The sequence below is a fragment of the Gossypium hirsutum genome, chromosome A05, assembly GCF_007990345.1.
Source record: "Gossypium hirsutum isolate 1008001.06 chromosome A05, Gossypium_hirsutum_v2.1, whole genome shotgun sequence".
Lineage (NCBI taxonomy): Eukaryota > Viridiplantae > Streptophyta > Magnoliopsida > Malvales > Malvaceae > Gossypium > Gossypium hirsutum.
Window position 1 is genome coordinate 18088340 of NC_053428.1, and position 17211 is coordinate 18105550.

The 17211-nt window shown below is 35.7% G+C and overlaps 3 protein-coding genes across 3 annotated transcripts; 2 read left to right on the forward strand and 1 right to left on the reverse strand.

Moving 5' to 3' along the window:
- The first annotated feature begins 265 nt into the window (after positions 1–265).
- Positions 266–1772, forward strand: LOC107958202 (expansin-A11). The gene is made up of 3 exons (XM_016893892.2): positions 266–746; positions 835–1156; positions 1238–1772. The coding sequence occupies exons 1-3, from the start codon at positions 506–508 to the stop codon at positions 1542–1544; spliced, it is 870 nt and encodes a 289-aa protein (XP_016749381.1). The 5' UTR covers positions 266–505; the 3' UTR covers positions 1545–1772.
- A 1128-nt stretch (positions 1773–2900) lies between these two features.
- On the forward strand, positions 2901–4535 carry LOC107958203 (peroxidase 64). Its single transcript, XM_016893893.2, has 4 exons — positions 2901–3166; positions 3269–3457; positions 3624–3786; positions 3906–4535. The coding sequence occupies exons 1-4, from the start codon at positions 2963–2965 to the stop codon at positions 4298–4300; spliced, it is 951 nt and encodes a 316-aa protein (XP_016749382.1). The 5' UTR covers positions 2901–2962; the 3' UTR covers positions 4301–4535.
- Positions 4536–5231: 696 nt separating this feature from the next.
- On the reverse strand, positions 5232–12547 carry LOC107961301 (UPF0496 protein At1g20180). Its single transcript, XM_016897468.2, has 3 exons — positions 12273–12547; positions 11364–12020; positions 5232–5989 (listed from the first exon to the last, which is right to left on the reverse strand). Exons 1-3 carry the CDS (start codon positions 12325–12327, stop codon positions 5565–5567), a joined length of 1137 nt encoding a protein of 378 aa, XP_016752957.1. The 5' UTR covers positions 12328–12547; the 3' UTR covers positions 5232–5564.
- Positions 12548–17211: the final 4664 nt, after the last annotated feature.

The window sequence follows — 17211 nt, forward strand, 5'->3', positions numbered from 1 at the left end:
GATTTTTTTACAAAGTCACATCAATCATATTTGTATGGATAAATTTGTTGAACCTACAAGAGGTAATGTAAAAAGGAATCATGTGCCATAAAATGGTGCTATGGGTCAAACAAACGAGCATGTGAACTTGTATGTATGCTCTGATCTGATTGAAATATTCTATTGCAAAAATAAAAGCAGCAAGTGGAGGTGTCGTTTTTATCTTCAAATGGAAACAAATGTTGAATAAAAGAAATCCCATAAAACAACAATTGGGACTTATGGTTTTCGATCCATTCACGGCTCTTCTGTAGGGAGATAGCATGTGGGTGAGAGAGAGAACGTGGGAATAATTGAATGAGACTCAGAAATCTGGAGCCTCTGCAGGGATAATTCATTTTTTTAAAAAGAAAAAAATTGCTTAAAATGAATCGGTTGTTCATTTCTTCTCTACTTGCAGGGATCACATGTGAGGCTGTTGCATGGGAGACCCTTATTTAAACACCCCCCATTCTTCTTCTTGGAAATGCCAGTAAATGTAAATACATTCATTCCCATTAGTACTTCCTTACCAATCTTGTTCTTCTTCTTTCTTCTCCAACATTTATTGCCTTTGAACTTCCAAGAAATGGCAAAAATCGTTGTTGCATTAGCCATCTTACTTGGATTCTGCTCTCTTGCTAGCACCGTGCATGCCTTCACGGCTTCTGGCTGGACTAAAGCTCATGCCACATTTTATGGAGGCGGCGATGCTTCGGGAACTATGGGTTAGTGACCTTTTTATTTATTGATTACTAATGCATTTCTTTTTCAATTTTCATCACATTTAATATGGATTGGATTTATTGACAAAAGGGGGAGCTTGTGGGTATGGGAACTTGTATTCGACTGGCTATGGAACAAGGACTGCTGCTTTAAGTACTGCCTTGTTCAATAATGGAGCTTCATGCGGACAATGCTATAAGATCATGTGTGACTATCAGACAGATCCCAGATGGTGCATAAAAGGAACATCCGTGACCATTACAGCAACAAACTTTTGTCCTCCTAACTTTGCTCTCCCAAACAATGCCGGAGGCTGGTGCAATCCACCCCTCCAGCACTTCGACATGGCTCAGCCTGCCTGGGAAAAGATTGGTATCTACAGAGGCGGAATTGTGCCCGTTTTGTTCCAAAGGTAGCGTTCTCCATAACATTTCCTTGCCCTCATTATTTTTCATTACTCTTTATTAAACGTCTTGGCCTTCTTACAATACAGGGTTCCTTGCAAGAAGCATGGTGGAGTGAGGTTCACGATCAATGGAAGAGACTATTTCGAGCTTGTTATGATTAGCAATGTTGGTGGCGCAGGATCTATCCAGTCTGTGTCCATCAAGGGCTCCAAAACTGGGTGGATGGCAATGTCAAGGAACTGGGGAGCTAACTGGCAATCCAATGCCTATCTCAATGGCCAATCATTGTCGTTCAGGGTCACCACTACTGATGGTGTGACTCGTCTATTTCCTGACATCGTGCCTGCAAATTGGGGTTTTGGCCAGACTTTCTCTAGCAAACTACAATTCTAAGATTAGTATTTAAAGTTCAGGGTTTGGGGTTTAGTTTCCGGCAGAGGTGTGCTTACTATTTTACAAAAGCTGCCCGCCATATCGTATGAGATGAAGTGAATGAATCCTTGAACTCTTACATTACCTTTTTATGCTTTTCATATACGAAATTGGAACCAAGTTTAAAACTATTTTAAGTGATCGTAATTAACTGTCAATAAGAAGCCCAAGCAAAACATTGCAGCTTCACCATTTTGTAAATTTTGATTTCACATATTAATGTGTTTATGATTCATTCTACTTTTACATTTTCCATTTCGAATGTAACAAATCAACCAACAAAGCTTGGTTCATTTTACTCACCGCCTTTGCCAGGTTCCGCCGAAATATACTCTCTTTTTAATGGAATAAAAAACAAAGACCAGAGTTTCCCTGAACTTGAACAGACAGAGACAGGTTCAGGCGATATTAACCTGCCATGAATTTGACAAATAAGTTACTTGATGCATCGAATCTCTGTTAAAGGGCTTTCATATGGCAATTCATCAGTCCTAACTACAAAATATATTCTGCAAAAGGACATGAGGCATGGTGGGTGGGTAATTGCTGGCATTTAACCAGAGTTGATATAGGACGAAGACAGCGGATCTTGGACCAAATTATGGGGGGCTTAATTAAAAATTTTCAAGGGAAAGAATGAGATTTTCCCAAAATTTTGGCCACCATTTAGCTCCGCCTCTGAAGACAGCCCCCAAATACGGATGGCACCATCAATATTTTAACTCGCTTCTCATTAATATAATATATATCAAGGAAAGGGACCATTGAATAAAATTATACATAAATTGTAGGTGGCTTTGAGGAGGTTGAAACTGGCTGGATTGTTCTTTTAATTGCTAGAATGTTGAAAATGACTCACAAACGGTTTCCTGAACCTAAGCTTTGCGTTAAAACAACGACTTCATTTATTTGTTCAAAATCTTCCAACCGCTTTACCTTTTGTAAGCTGTGTAGGGGGGTAACGGAAATGCCTTGCTTAAGTCCTAATCAGGCAATCACCAAGCTCCTTTTTTCTTTCAAAATCAGTCCTGTTAATATGCTTTTGTTTCTGATTACGTTAGATTCTGCTCTGCCGGTTTTAACGTTTTCATGAAAGGTAATGATTACATTGCATTAGGTCAACATGCAAAACTCCACCACAATTTTAAGGTTTATATTATTTTTTAATGAAGGCCAATTTGATAGGCTCGTCGCTTTACGACATGCTTCAATACTACTCCACTAAAAAAGAGTTCTTGATCACCAAATATGCTAACAACCACTACTGATTAGTAACAACTCCAATTTATACTCTTCTTTGCGTTGTTATAAATAACACACTCCAAATCCCTCTCTTTCATACTTGCATTAGTAGTTGTGAAATCCATTTGTCTCAAACCATGGAAGCCATCGTTGCACTTGCTTTCGCCTTTCTCGTGTTTCCATTTTCATCTCCCGCCCAGGCACTGAGCTCAAACTGCTATGATCACACGTGCCCTCAGCTCGAGTCTATCGTTAGGAGTGCAGTCCAGAAAGCGATGTCGAATGACAAAACCGTTCCCGCCGCGCTACTCCGGATGCACTTTCATGATTGCTTTATCAGAGTATAAAATTTAATATATTACCAGAATTTTGCTAGAAAAGAAGTAACAAAATTGTTCAGACATATCATGTACTAGCTAATTTATGTCTTGTTTTGATTTAAGGGCTGCGATGCTTCTGTGTTGCTGAACTCGAAAGGGAAGAACAAGGCAGAGAAAGATGGACCACCTAACATTTCATTGCATGCATTTTATGTGATTGACAATGCGAAAAAAGCGTTGGAATCTAAATGTCCGGGCATCGTGTCTTGTGCTGATATCTTGGCCCTGGCGGCCAGAGACGCGGTTGCTATGGTTAGTAACATAGCATTAACAAAACATAACATACATTGCTTATTATTTCTTACCAAGTTATATAGCAGCTGAGCTGCCCACATGTTCCCCCACTAAATCCACGTAACCAACTGCTTTGTTTTCACTTGTTTGGTGTCACCTATCTATCTATCTATATATATATTAGTCTGGCGGTCCCAGTTGGGAGGTGCCCAAAGGAAGGAAGGATGGAAGAATATCCTTGGCAAGCGAGACCAGGCAGTTACCAGCTCCCACTTTTAATATATCACAGCTAAAACAGAACTTTGCTCAGAGAGGTCTCTCCATTAAAGATCTAGTTGCTCTCTCAGGTATTTGTATCCCCATGGCTTAATAAGCAGAGAAAATATTGCTTCAATTTTCATCATTCAAATTCATTTTTTTGTGGTGGATTCCCATGTGTAACAAGTAAAAAACATTGTGTATCCAGGTGGACACACTCTGGGGTTTTCCCACTGCTCTTCCTTCCAGAACAGGATCCACAATTTCAACGCCACCCTCGACGTGGATCCGACCATGAATCCATCATTTGCCTCCAAGTTAAGGAGCGTGTGTCCGGCACACAACAAGGTGAAAAACGCAGGTTCCCCCCTGGATTCATCCAACTTAATATTTGACAACGCATACTACAAGCTGCTTCTTCAAGGGAACAGTATCTTCTCTTCGGATCAAGCTTTGCTCACCACCCCAAAAACCAAGGCACTCGTCTCTAAATTTGCAAACTCACAAAAGGCATTTGAGAAGGCTTTCGTGGAGTCCATGATCAAAATGAGTAGCCTCGCCGGCGGGCAAGAGATCAGGCTAGACTGCAGAGTAGTCAGGTGAATTTTGAAGCCAATTTGGAGTTTAAACCCAGGCATGAAGGAATTTATAAGAGTGTGATCAGTCAAGCCAATAAATTTGAAAAACATGTCTAGTGTTTGTTTTGTGGTTCGCATACCGTCGAAGAGAACCGGTAGGAACACGTAATTTGCATTTCAAATTTATGTATTTTGTCATTTAATGATTAATTTTCTTCTTTATTTTAAAAAATAACAACAAAGTTTTGAAATTGAATTGAGATAACATTTGCAAACTCTTATTATTATAAATTAATAATCCATAAATAGAGTTAAATATGCTTTTAAATGGTTAATACATTACGACTTTGATTCTTTTTGTCAAATGTCTATAACAAATAATGCTCAAATGTAGTTTTAGGTTTGATCTTCACTCATGTGAATCTATTATATTTTATAACTAATCATTTATTTATTTAAAGAATACTCATAAAAAAGAATTAATCACTGAATTAAAAAATATATATATTTTTTTATTAAACTCTTATTAACAAGAGACTTTAAATAATTACCTTAAGAAATAATTTATTTTAAAATCTGAAATTTGGTTATTGAGAGGCTAAATGTGAACAACTAAAAAGATTTTATTATTTAATATTTAGAAGCCTATTGAAATATGCTCTAAAATACTCATAAACATCTAAATCTTAACTAATCAAATTAGATACACGAGTTCACAATCTCGACAATAAAAAAGAATTATTGGCTCAGTCAAAACAGAAGCAGTTGTTAAATTAGACCATACACATTTTCCTTTCGATTAGCCTATAGCATTATTGGGCCGAGTAGTCTAGGCTGTCTAATCTACGAAGTAGTTTTGATTTTGGAATGATTTTGGGCCCCAACAAGAATTCCAGTCTTCTGGAACACTACAACGAGAGATCACTTACGGAACATACAAAACAAAAACGGCGGTATATTTCCAAAAGAGATCAGATCACTGCTTCCTTTTTTGTATTTCTTCAACTGGGTAATTTAAAGACAACTAAAATGGTTTTACCAACATCTCCATGACATGCATATGTTGTTATTCTTACAAAAGCAAAAGGAAAACGAACTTGTTAAACCCTGTAAACTTCATGATGCAAAACTAGCATCTAGCCATAGGCATAATTGTAGACGGCTCCTGCATATTTACAAAAGACAAACAATTTCAGCATTTCTTTAACCCAGGAACAATCGAAGTGGCACTATGCTCTACAAGCAAAGAAAAAAAAAGAAAAAGAAAAAGAGATTTCTCATATTGCTCTCTAATACAATGGTTGCGCATCAACTATTTCTTGTATAACCAGCTTTCTCGATCTGTTAATTGTGTGAAAACATAATTTAGTGTGTTCCTCTAGCTCTTTCAGCTGCTCCAAGAAGCTTGAATCGTGCATACATAATTCTCTTACCACCTCCTTCAGTACCTCCATTTTCCCATTTCTAATGCACATATCAGCTATAGCTTTACGGTGTTCTATCTCATCGTGTAGTCTCCATACCAGTCTACTTATGGTATCGAAATCGTTCATCAAAATGTAAACCCCTTTCGCCGAGATATCAAGCTGCGCACTAAGTCTTTCAGGCCCTTGCTGATAATTAGATTGTGACCTGCTTTTCTTCTTCTTCTTCTTCAACCTCATGCCAAAGAAGCAGGCTGCAAGCCCTGGTGCTGCTATAATCCCAATCATGCCTGTTGTTCCAATAGGGTCGGAAGCGTGTAAATTATTGTACTAAAAAATCACACAAAGTTCAATTCCCAGGAAAGAGAGGTGGATCACATGGATCTCTTAAATACCAAGTCTTTCCTTAGACAGAATATCCCTTCTATAGTAATTTAATAGCACAATTAAATACTACTATTATACCCTCAAATATTGAAAGAAAAATAGGACAAGAAAGAACACAAGAGTTTTAACGAGGTTCGGTAAATTATACCTACGTCCTCGGGCACTAACACCAGATGATAACTTTACTATCTCCAAAGTATTACAAACAAATAGAATTCCTTAAGAATTCTCAAATGGGAGAAGAGAGAAAACTAAGAGAGAAAGATTGGTTGGGATGGTTGAAATGAGAAATGGTTAGGCCTATTTATAGTTGAAGTCCAGGGACTAACTTGCAAATGGCCTAAAAAATTAGGGACCAAAATTGCAATTATCCCTTTCAACTTTAAACAACTTGCCAATTATTTTTTTTCTTTCGGTGCCAATTGCACCTCCCACCATTTTTGACTTTTCAACCCCTTTTTAATTTAACTTATCAACAATCTCCACCTTGAAGATTTGATTAGGATAATCACATCTTCACACACTTCCTTCAACTCCCCAAATTCGATAAAGCTATCTTTTGTAGTGCCTCCAAATGCGCTCTCGAGCGTCATACACCTAAAGGTGCTCAAATTCTCAGGATGTTAATCAAGTTCAAACAATGATTAAACTTGATTGTTGTTACCACCTTGGTCATCATATCTGCGGGATTATCTGTTGTCGGAATCTTCTCAAGTAGAATTTTTCCTTTTTCAAAGACTTCCCGCACAAAGTGATATCTTACGTCGATATGCTTGGTTCTTGAATGATAGACTTGATTTTTCGCTAAATGAATAGCGCTTTGACTGTCACAATATAGACTAATGTGACTTTGAACAACTCCCAAATCTTTCAATAATCCATTAAGCCAAATAGCCTCCTTAACAGCTTCTGTAACTGCCATATATTCTGCCTCTGTAGTAGACACAGCTACTGTAGACTGTAAGGTAGACTTCCAACTCACTGGGGCTTTCGCAAGAGTAAACAGATACCCCGTAGTTGAACGACGTTTATCTAAATCACCAGCAAAGTCAGAATCAACATATCCAACTACAAACTGACCAAGTGCTTCATCCTGTTCAAAAATTAAACCAACATCTACGGTTTTTCGAAGATACCGTAGAATCCATTTCACAGCTTGCCAATGTCCTTTTCCAGGATCATGCATATACCTGCTCACAACTCCAACAGCTTGTGAAATGTCAGGCCTCGTACACACCATCGCATACATCAAACTCCCAACTGCATTAGCATATGGGACTTTTGCCATATATTCTCTTTCTTCTTCAGTTTTCGGAGATAATTGAGCACTAAGTTTCAAATGAGAAGCAAGTGGGGTACTTACATGTTTTGTGTTTTCATTTACACCAAAACATTGTAATACCTTTTTCAGATATTGCTTCTGATTTAAACAGAGCTTGCCTCTCGGTCTATCTCTACTTATCTCCATGCCGAGAATCTTCTTGGCCTCACCTAGATCTTTCATCTCGAACTCTTGATTCAACTGAGCCTTCAGCTTATCTATCTCATTTTGGCTCTTCGAAGCGATTAACATATCATCAACATACAAGAGTAGATAAATGAAAGATCCGTCATGCAGCTTCTGCAAATATACACAATTGTCATATTTGCTTCTTGTGTACTTCTGCCTTCTCATAAAGCTATCAAATCGCTTGTACCACTGCCTCGGGGATTGCTTCAATCCATATAGCGATTTGTTAAGCTTACAAACCCAATTTCTACCACCAGCATCTGTGTATCCTTCTGGCTGAGTCATATAGATCTCCTCTTCTAACTCACCATGCAAGAAAGCTGTCTTAACATCAAGTTGAGCTAGCTCCAAATTCAACTGTGCTACCAAGGCCAACAAAATTCTAATGGAGGAATGCTTCACAACAGGGGAAAATACATCATTGTAGTCAATTCCCTCCTTCTGAGCGTAGCCTTTAGCTACCAATCTTGCCTTGTAGCGAATATCCTTCTTGCTAGGAGATCCATCTTTCTTTGCGAATACCCACTTGCATCCGATTGCCCTTTTACCTTTCGGTAATTGCGCCAACTCTCAAGTATTGTTCTTCCGGAGAGACTGCATTTCTTCATCCATGGCGCTTTTCCATTTATCACTTTCTAAGCTTTGCATTGCTTCTTGATAAGTGATAGGAATATCATCAACAACGGGAAGGGCGTAGGCCACCATATCAGTAAATCGAGCAGGTTTACGAATTTCTCTCCGTGGCCTTGCAACTGCAACTGGTTCTGGTGTACTTAGTGGTTCTTGGGTCAGAACCTCTTCAACCTCTAATTCCTCCATTGTGGCTGGAGAATTAGACTTATTAACTGGGCAAATCCCCACCTGCTCAAACTCCACCTGTTTTGGAGTACACTCCACCTGCTGTGGAGTATTGCTCGTCTGAATATCTTTATCTGCTACCTTTTTCAATGTGGCAGATTCATCAAAGGTAACATCTCTGCTACAGATCATTTTCTTTGTGCTTAAGCACGAAAGACGAAATCCCTTCACTCCAGAAGTGATTCCCATAAAGAGAGCTTTCTTTGCCCTCGGATCTAACTTTGACTCCTTCACATGGTAATATGCAGTGGTTCCAAACACATGTAAGGAATCATAATCTGTAGCCGGTTTTCCAGACCATACCTCCATAGGAGTTTTTCTTTCTAATGCAGATGATGGCAAACGATTAACAAGATGGCCAGCGTATGTCACAGCCTCAGCCCAAAATTGCTTGCCCAACCCAGCATTGGACAACATACATCGAACTTTCTCCAGCAATGTTCGATTCATACGCTCTGCCACTCCATTCTGTTGTGGTGTATCCCTAACTGTGAAGTGTCGAGCAATACCATACTCTTGGCACACATCGAAGAACGGATCACTTTTATATTCCCCTCCATTGTCCGTCCTAAGCCGCCTTATTTTCTTGCCAGTCTGGTTTTCGATCATAGTTTTCCATTTAAGAAAAACTCCAAGCACTTCATCTTTAGTTTTCATGGTATACACCCAAACTCTTCTGGAAAAGTCATCAACAAAAGTAACAAAGTAGTGTTTTCCTCCCAACGAAGGTGTTTTGGAAGGCCCCCACACATCTGAGTAAATATATTCCAAAATACCTTTTGTATTATGGATAGCAGTGCCGAATTTCACTCTCTTTTGCTTTCCCAGAACACAGTGCTCACAAAATTTTAATTTGCAAGCCTTTGCACCTTTCAACAATCCTTGCTTTGCCAGAATTTGCAAGGATTTTTCGCTGGCATGTCCCAACTTCATATGCCACAACTGCATTGAGTCCAATTCTTTGTTACCGGAAGCTGCAGCGACTGCTCCAATAACTGTACTACCTTGGTAGTAATACAAGTTATTTTTCCTGATGCCCTTCAATATCACAAGTGCGCCAGATGTCACTTTCAAAACCCCATCTCTCATAGTAACAACTGAACCATTGGATTCCAAGGCTCCCAATGAGATGAGATTTTTCTTCAAACTGGGCACGTACCGAACATCAGTCAGAACTCTGGTTGATCCATCTTTATTCTTTAATTGGATTGAACCTATCCCAACAGTTTTACAGGCATTGTCATTGCCCATATAAACAACTCCTCCATTTAGTTCTACTAAATCAGAGAACCACTCCCGGTTAGGGGACATATGAAAGGTACAACCCGAATCCAATATCCACTCATCTGAATGGAACGACGATGATGATGCAACCAGTGATAGTTCAGAGTCACTAGTATCATGCTTTGCAACACAAGCATCTACAGCAGCTTTTCCCTTATTCTTCAGCTTTGGACAATTTTTCTTCCAGTGGCCTTTCTCATGACAAAAGGCACATTCATCTTTCCCGAGTCTGGACTTTGACTTTGATCTCCACTTTTGAGTTTTCTTCCGAGTGTATGAACGACCTCGGACTACTAAAGCTTCTGTATCTCTGATTGAGTTTTTCTGTTTGTCCTTCTTTCTCTGTTCATAACTGTATAAGGCCGCACAGACTTCGCTCAGAGATATATCACTCCTGCCATGAAGTAGAGTAGTTTCTAGGAACTCAAACTCCTCAGGAAGTGACCCCAACAGCATCAAAGCCAAATCTTCATCTTTGAATGTCTCATCCATATTCAGCAAATCAGTGACTAACTGATTAAATTTGGTGATGTGATCATTCATTGTGGTACTTGGGACGTATGTGAATCGAAACAGTCTTTTCTTCAAGTGGAGCTTATTTTGACTGTTTTTCTTCAAAAATTTTTCTTCAAGTGCCACCCACAACTTATTTGCAGAAGTCTCCTTTGAAAAAGCATACCTCTGCTCTCGAGAAAGGCATGATCGAATTGTGCCACATGCCAACCGATTGATCGCCTTCCAATCTTTCTCCTGTACATCATCTGGTTTCTCTTCATCAATGGCAATGTCTAGACCCTGCTGAAAAAGGGCATCTAGAACCTCACTTTGCCACATACCAAAATGGCCCGTGCCATCAAAGATCTCCACGGCCAATCTTGCATTTGCAATTGTCGGTCTTGTCCACATGGACGATGTTGAAGCTCCTACACCGACCGTTTTCTCCATAATCTTTCAATATACCTAAGAAAATCTTTTCTGATGTGGAAGATCAGTTTAAACTGCAACCACAGAGCATACTACGATTAACCTTCGGCTCTTGATACCACTTGTTGTTCCAATAGGGTCGGAAGCGTGTAAATTATTGTACTAAAAAATCACACAAAGTTCAATTTCCAGGAAAGAGAGGTGGATCACATGGATCTCTTAAATACCAAGTCTTTCCTTAGACAGAATATCCCTTCTATAGTAATTTAATAGCACAATTAAATACTACTATTATACCCTCAAATATTGAAAGAAAAATAGGACAAGAAAGAACACAAGAGTTTTAACGAGGTTCGGTAAATTATACCTACGTCCTCGGGCACTAACACCAGATGATAACTTTACTATCTCCAAAGTATTACAAACAAATAGAATTCCTTAAGAATTCTCAAATGGGAGAAGAGAGAAAACTAAGAGAGAAAGATTGGTTGGGATGGTTGAAATGAGAAATGGTTAGGCCTATTTATAGTTGAAGTCCAGGGACTAACTTGCAAATGGCCTAAAAAATTAGGGACCAAAATTGCAATTATCCCTTTCAACTTTAAACAACTTGCCAATTATTTTTTTTCTTTCGGTGCCAATTGCACCTCCCACCATTTTTGACTTTTCAACCCCTTTTTAATTTAACTTATCAACAATGCCGTGGAATGCAAGTACCAGCAAAGCAATTATAAAAGCAGTGTGAGAAATCACTAGGCAAATGCTGCCAATCTGTTTGGAGATTCTCTTGAATTTTGCTTGCCGTTTTAGCTTTTCGCGTCTGGATGTTAACTTGTGGAACAAATCCAGGTTACTTTCATGAAAATCCCGGAGCTGAACTGGACTAATGATCGAAAATGGATTTTTAAGCAAGGCAAATCCCGCTAGCTCCTTGAATATGACGATGCATTTGTCATCTGAAAATTCTTGATCAATCCGCTTGCTTATCTTTATTACCCTTCTAATTTTCCGATAATAAACGCGGGCCTGATGGATGCTTCGTAGGAGTGATTCACATAAATTACTACCTTCTAAACCAACTTCGAAATAGTCTAGAAGAAGGTGATGAAAATTCAAGCTCTCGATCTTGTCTAACGTTTCTTGCTTTGGTTGAAGAAGGTACTGGGAAAGATTTATACGGTGATTAGGGATCGAAGATGATGGAGAAAGTCTATCAAAGCTAGTATTTTCCAACTGGCCGTGAACTTCTGTCCACGTTTCTAGATAAGACTTTGTTCTAAAAACTTCCTTGTACTCTTCATTGACGTTTGCCTTCTCTTCCAAGTAACTTCCACCGCCACGCTCCGTCTTTGATCTGCCTGAGATAACATACAATACCCAGAAATCCAATTAAGTTTTCATCTCCTAGAATATATCTTGAGAGCTAAAACAACATGTGAAAACATATAAAAGAAGAGCAAAAAAATTAGAAAAAGGGAGAGAACCCTTTTTCAATATTTGTTTTCCAGATTTGATCTCAAATTGCATTCATGTTAATGCATATGATCAGAAAGAAAATATAGATATAGATCAACTGATCCTACGATTTTCAAATGGAATTGAACACTGACCTGATTTTAGCTTCGTCTGAATCATATTTTTCCCTCGGGACATATTCTGGAACATCAAGCGGCTTTCAACGTAAAACTTTCTCGCCAAAACAGTGCTTTCAATGCATTAGGTTGTGATTGGTTGCTTTAGCCGATATACAGAGTTTGATGGCTTGAAGGGAGCAAAAAGTAAAGAAGAAAAAGAACACAGAAGCTAAGGTTGCAGTTTAAACAGAGGCAGAAATAGTTATATATATAGCTTTTGTTGCACGATAACGTCCCTCGCACGGATGTTTTATACATATAACGTGTTTCTGGAAACTTTATTTTGAAGATGGCGAGCATTATTTGATTATTGTTTCAAGCTGAAGGTTTCTAGAATTTTAACAAGTGTAATTTTTAAAACCACTAATCATTAATTCCAAAATACAAAAAGATTACGAAGAGGTATTGATGATATCATTAGCTGTACATATACATCAGAAAGTGATCCATGCAAAGGCATCGAAACAAATAAACATAAATGACATTATTTAAAAGTACGTCCTTCGAAAGTTCATATTTGTTGTGACAAGTGACAACAAATTTTGACTTTTGTTTTTCTCTCTCCCGTTGAAGCATTCATTTTCTACCTCTTACTGAGGGTTGATCGTTATCCAAGCCTTTCCCCTACCTGAAATCAATGATCATTCTGGTATGTAATTGTAAAAGGGCCAAGCACCATGAGTGGATAAACTCCTTTTTGATGCGTGGAGTGACACGCTACTATTCACCATAAATGAGGCATCTAGCTCTTATGCCTCTCATCGGTTGTCACTATTGAGCGTCTTTGCGACACTGAGCAAGAAATTCATGTCACTTTTATCTCTAGTTTATGTTAGCCCTAAATTCAGTGAACGCAAACTATTTTGGGAAAATCTGAAATCTGCTGCGAATGTTTATAAATTACCTTGGTTAAATATAAGCAACTTTAATGATCGAGGTGGCCTGCCATCTGATTGGCATAGGCTTCATGAGGTGCTCTACCTATATATTTATTATTGAATATAGTTTTCTTTTTTATTCAAATCATGGGTGTGATAAAATTAAATATTGACAATGTTATTTATTAAGTTAGCATAATGGGTTAACTCGATATTAATTTAAGATTTAAAACAGCATTATGATAAATAATTGCAATGTATTTAATATTTTTAACATGTTTAAATTTTATTTTATTCATAATTTAATTTAATTTTTTTTATTTTAATATCGTACATATTTCATATATTATTAATTAATTTAAAATTATACTTCTTGCTTTTGTATAACTTTAATGTTTTAGAAAATTTTTATCGAGATTTTCACATTTCAAGGGTTCAGACTAACTTAATTAAATTGGGAGTAAATTTGCTACCTAAGGTCACGTAGTTCAATTTGCTAAATTAAAGTGCAATCCCGTAACACATACACATGTGATAGATTTTTAAATTTTTATTAATAGGTGTTGTTATTGATTAATTGATTGTTGAAAATAAGATAAATTTTCATTTCATAAAAAATAGAAAAAAGGAATGCAATTAAATAAAAATTATTTTCATCATAGAAAATTATACAAATGATATTTCTTTTTAGGAATTTGATTTAATATTACAAATTATATCCTTTTCCATCTTCTGCCATTCTATTTCATTGCAAAAAATTATAGGTTTGAGATTTGAAGTTGATTTTAAAAAATAAAGATAATTCAAAGAGGAAAATATATATATATATATATATATATATTTGCTAATTGAAGATGCAAACCGAATTGGGTTTATTAAGGACTGTAAGCTTGAATACAATTATTGGTATTTGTATAAAAAGTTTTAAGGACTAAATAAATTGAAGAGGATCCAGTACAATTATAGGATGTAAATCGATTAATAGTATAATATGATAGGAATAAAAAACAAATAAATATACTGATAACAAACTTTGGCCAAATAATTAACTAATAATTGAAACCTATGATTGCTTTAGCCCTCTAATTCTTGCTTCCACTTCTCACCAATCACCATCATCATTAATTTGGATATTGACAAATCAAAGATTTAAGATATCAAACACGAGATCATCAAGTGTAGGCCACATAATTTTAGGTTGGTTTTTGGCCCACCTTATCATTATTTTAGTAAATCAAAGTTTCCAGATATTTTGCTGGCTTCAATTTTTATAAACCCAATCGCCAATTTCTTTTGTGATTCCAAATGATGTTGTAGTTGCCATTTTGATTGTGTTGGTATTAATTTAAAATTTATCAAATTAACAATTTAATCTATTTTTTATTTATTACTAATTAATTTTAAACTATTAATTTTATTATTTATTATATATTATTTTTAAACACCCAATTATATTCTAAATTTATAATTCCTTTTATATATCTATATTGTGACTAAGTTTTAGGGGTTTAACTCTAAAATTATATATAATTTTTTAAATTAGGTACTTAAAATTTTTATTTCAACCAACCAGCTAAAGTATAATTATGTAATCATTATAAGTCCCAACCCTTATCACTGTTAAAAAAACACTTCATCCAATTAAGAATCGACATGTAATTAAAAATTCATTTTCCCTTAATTCAACTAAAAATGTGAAATAAATTAAATTAACTTAAATTAAATCTCCCCTATCTTTCATTAATTAAAATCCCAATTGCTCACCCACTCGTCTTCCTTTTTTTTTTCTTCTTATAATTTCTTTTTCAAAAACATTTTTGAAAAATCCTAAAAAAAATTTCTTTTTCTCTAAGCCGTTTGCTTATTTTTTGTTTTGCTCAGCGACAGTGTCAATCTCTAAACTGGCTATAGCCCACCTTTTTTTCCCTCCTACTAACTCTTTTTTTTTTATTCTCATCCATTCCAAATGTCTTCTCTCTTTTCAATTTACAAATCTATTTTGTGAGTACATTTGTTATGTTCACAAGTTGTGGAAAGATGGTCATGTCTATCGTTCACTCAAATTCTATCAGTCACCAATAGTTTTTCTTGGAAAGTAGGTGACTCTTCATCAGCTTCTTAATTTTTTTTTCTGTTTTGCGAGTATTTCAGAATAATAAATTATTTCAGGAGTCTATTTCGATTTCTTGCTTATTTTGTTACTGAATTAAGTTGAGCGGTTTTACATTTACAGATGCATAAAAAACTATTTTTGTGGACAAAAAAAACTGTTTTTTTATGTTATGACTCTTCCGTATACATCCGCTTTGGTTTGAATGGGCATTCTGAAGAAACTTCAGTTTAGTTCTGCTATAGAAAAAAGAGGATTCTTGGATTGAGCTTTTTCCTCCCGGGACTTGTGTTATCTTAAGTTTTATATGTTTTTTGTTTGGTTTTCTATTATTTAATAAGTTTTCAGTTTTAAAAGTTTTTGTCTGCGCTTATAGCACGTTTTTAAGTTTTGCTTATGCATGTAACCTTAGTTTTACAAGTGATTTTAGGTATGATTTTATTGTCGTCCTCTCTAATTTGGTGAATGCTCAACTCTTTTGTTGATTTTTGCACGCCACTTTGGATCATCTGAGGTTGATTTACTTATCGTATTAAGTGCTTGCAATCACTCTAGATATACCGTGCTTGATTTGTGACAAAGCCAATTGCCAACGTGTCATGATGTTCTATTGATGATGAGGCTAAAGCCTTTATTGTATTAATGAAGCTTATCCTTTACCATCTACGACGAGTGTTTGTTATCTTTTTCCTGAATTTTATGGTTTCATTCATTGAATGAATTAATGAATTTACTTTTCAAAAAAAATATTTCCTAAACTTAATTTGAAAAAGAAAAAAAGGAAATTTATTTTGCGTCTGCTTTCTATCATGATGTATATACTACACCTGCCACAATGATCAATTTCCTTGAAGGAAAACTCAATAAAACTATTATAGAGATCTCTATATTATGAGTTAAATTACATTTTGCCTTCTTTACTTAAAAAAATTGAGCAAGTTAGTCCTTATATGTTAAATCAAAAAGTAAACTAGTCCTTTTAGTTAAAATTTTCATTCATTTCTATTGTTAAAATCTGGCATGGAAGATGGAATGACTAAACAGTTACACGCGGCATGCCACGTGCATATCATGTTGATGTACAATAACAAGTTTTTAATAATAGAAATGAATATAATTTTTAACAGAATGACCAATTTGCTATTTGATCTAACGTAAAAGGATTAATTTGCTTATTTTAGTAGAGGAGTAAAATACAATTTGACTCTTAGTATAAGTGTTTCCATGATATTTTTACCAAAAAATTTCACTTTAGTGGCAGTTTTGGCCTTTATCTTCTTTTGGTTTTGTTTCTGATAAGATTTTGGCAAATCAGGTTTATATCATTCAAATTCTCGACGAGTGGTTTTCAAATTTTTTTTTAGAGTTAAAAATTTTAGGTTTTGAAATGATATGTTTTCATAGATAAATCTTAATCTGCAAATCGGTTTACCAAACTTTTCCATTAGCGAATAGTAAATTCTAGGAAGATTAAATGGGAAGATGAAGATTGAGAGAGAGAATGATACTTTTAATTAATTTTTATTTAATATTAATTTATTTCTTTTCTTTTTGTTTTACAATTTTCTAGTCAAATTAAGGGAAAATTAATTTTTTATTATGTGTCAACCCTCGATTGGTTTAAGTGTTTTTTCTAAAGAAGATAACAATTGCACTCACAATTGTTGAAATTATAGTAGTTCGATAAAAAAGAGAAGTTTAACTACCTAACTCAAAAAAGCCATATATTTTAAGAGCTGCTTATTCAATTAAGTCTAGAACTTTTAAAAATCAATAACATCAATGAGTATTTTCAAAAGTTTTAAGACAACTTAATTAAAAATAAAAATAAAAAATCAACAAAATAATAAAAAATTTCCAAATATATATATTTTATAGCTTAGCTTATGACGGTTCTTCAAATGATAGAATTATTGAGTCTTAACAA

What these genes read in the sequence shown, in the direction of transcription:
- LOC107958203 (XM_016893893.2), top strand. Translation starts at nt 2,963, where the DNA reads ATGGAAGCCATCGTTGCACTTGCTTTCGCCTTTCTCGTGTTTCCATTT. An exon ending in TTCATGATTGCTTTATCAGA is followed by an intron (nt 3,167 to 3,268) that starts GTATAAAATTTA and finishes TTTTGATTTAAG; the next exon opens with GGCTGCGATGCTTCTGTGTT. An exon ending in AGATCTAGTTGCTCTCTCAG is followed by an intron (nt 3,787 to 3,905) that starts GTATTTGTATCC and finishes TTGTGTATCCAG; the next exon opens with GTGGACACACTCTGGGGTTT.
- LOC107961301 (XM_016897468.2), bottom strand. Translation starts at nt 12,327, where the DNA reads ATGTTCCAGAATATGTCCCGAGGGAAAAATATGATTCAGACGAAGCTA. An exon ending in TCAGACGAAGCTAAAATCAG is followed by an intron (nt 12,021 to 12,272) that starts GTCAGTGTTCAA and finishes ATGTTATCTCAG; the next exon opens with GCAGATCAAAGACGGAGCGT. An exon ending in GCTGGTACTTGCATTCCACG is followed by an intron (nt 5,990 to 11,363) that starts GCATTGTTGATA and finishes TTGGAACAACAG; the next exon opens with GCATGATTGGGATTATAGCA.
- LOC107958202 (XM_016893892.2), top strand. Translation starts at nt 506, where the DNA reads ATGCCAGTAAATGTAAATACATTCATTCCCATTAGTACTTCCTTACCA. An exon ending in CGATGCTTCGGGAACTATGG is followed by an intron (nt 747 to 834) that starts GTTAGTGACCTT and finishes TATTGACAAAAG; the next exon opens with GGGGAGCTTGTGGGTATGGG. An exon ending in GTGCCCGTTTTGTTCCAAAG is followed by an intron (nt 1,157 to 1,237) that starts GTAGCGTTCTCC and finishes CTTACAATACAG; the next exon opens with GGTTCCTTGCAAGAAGCATG.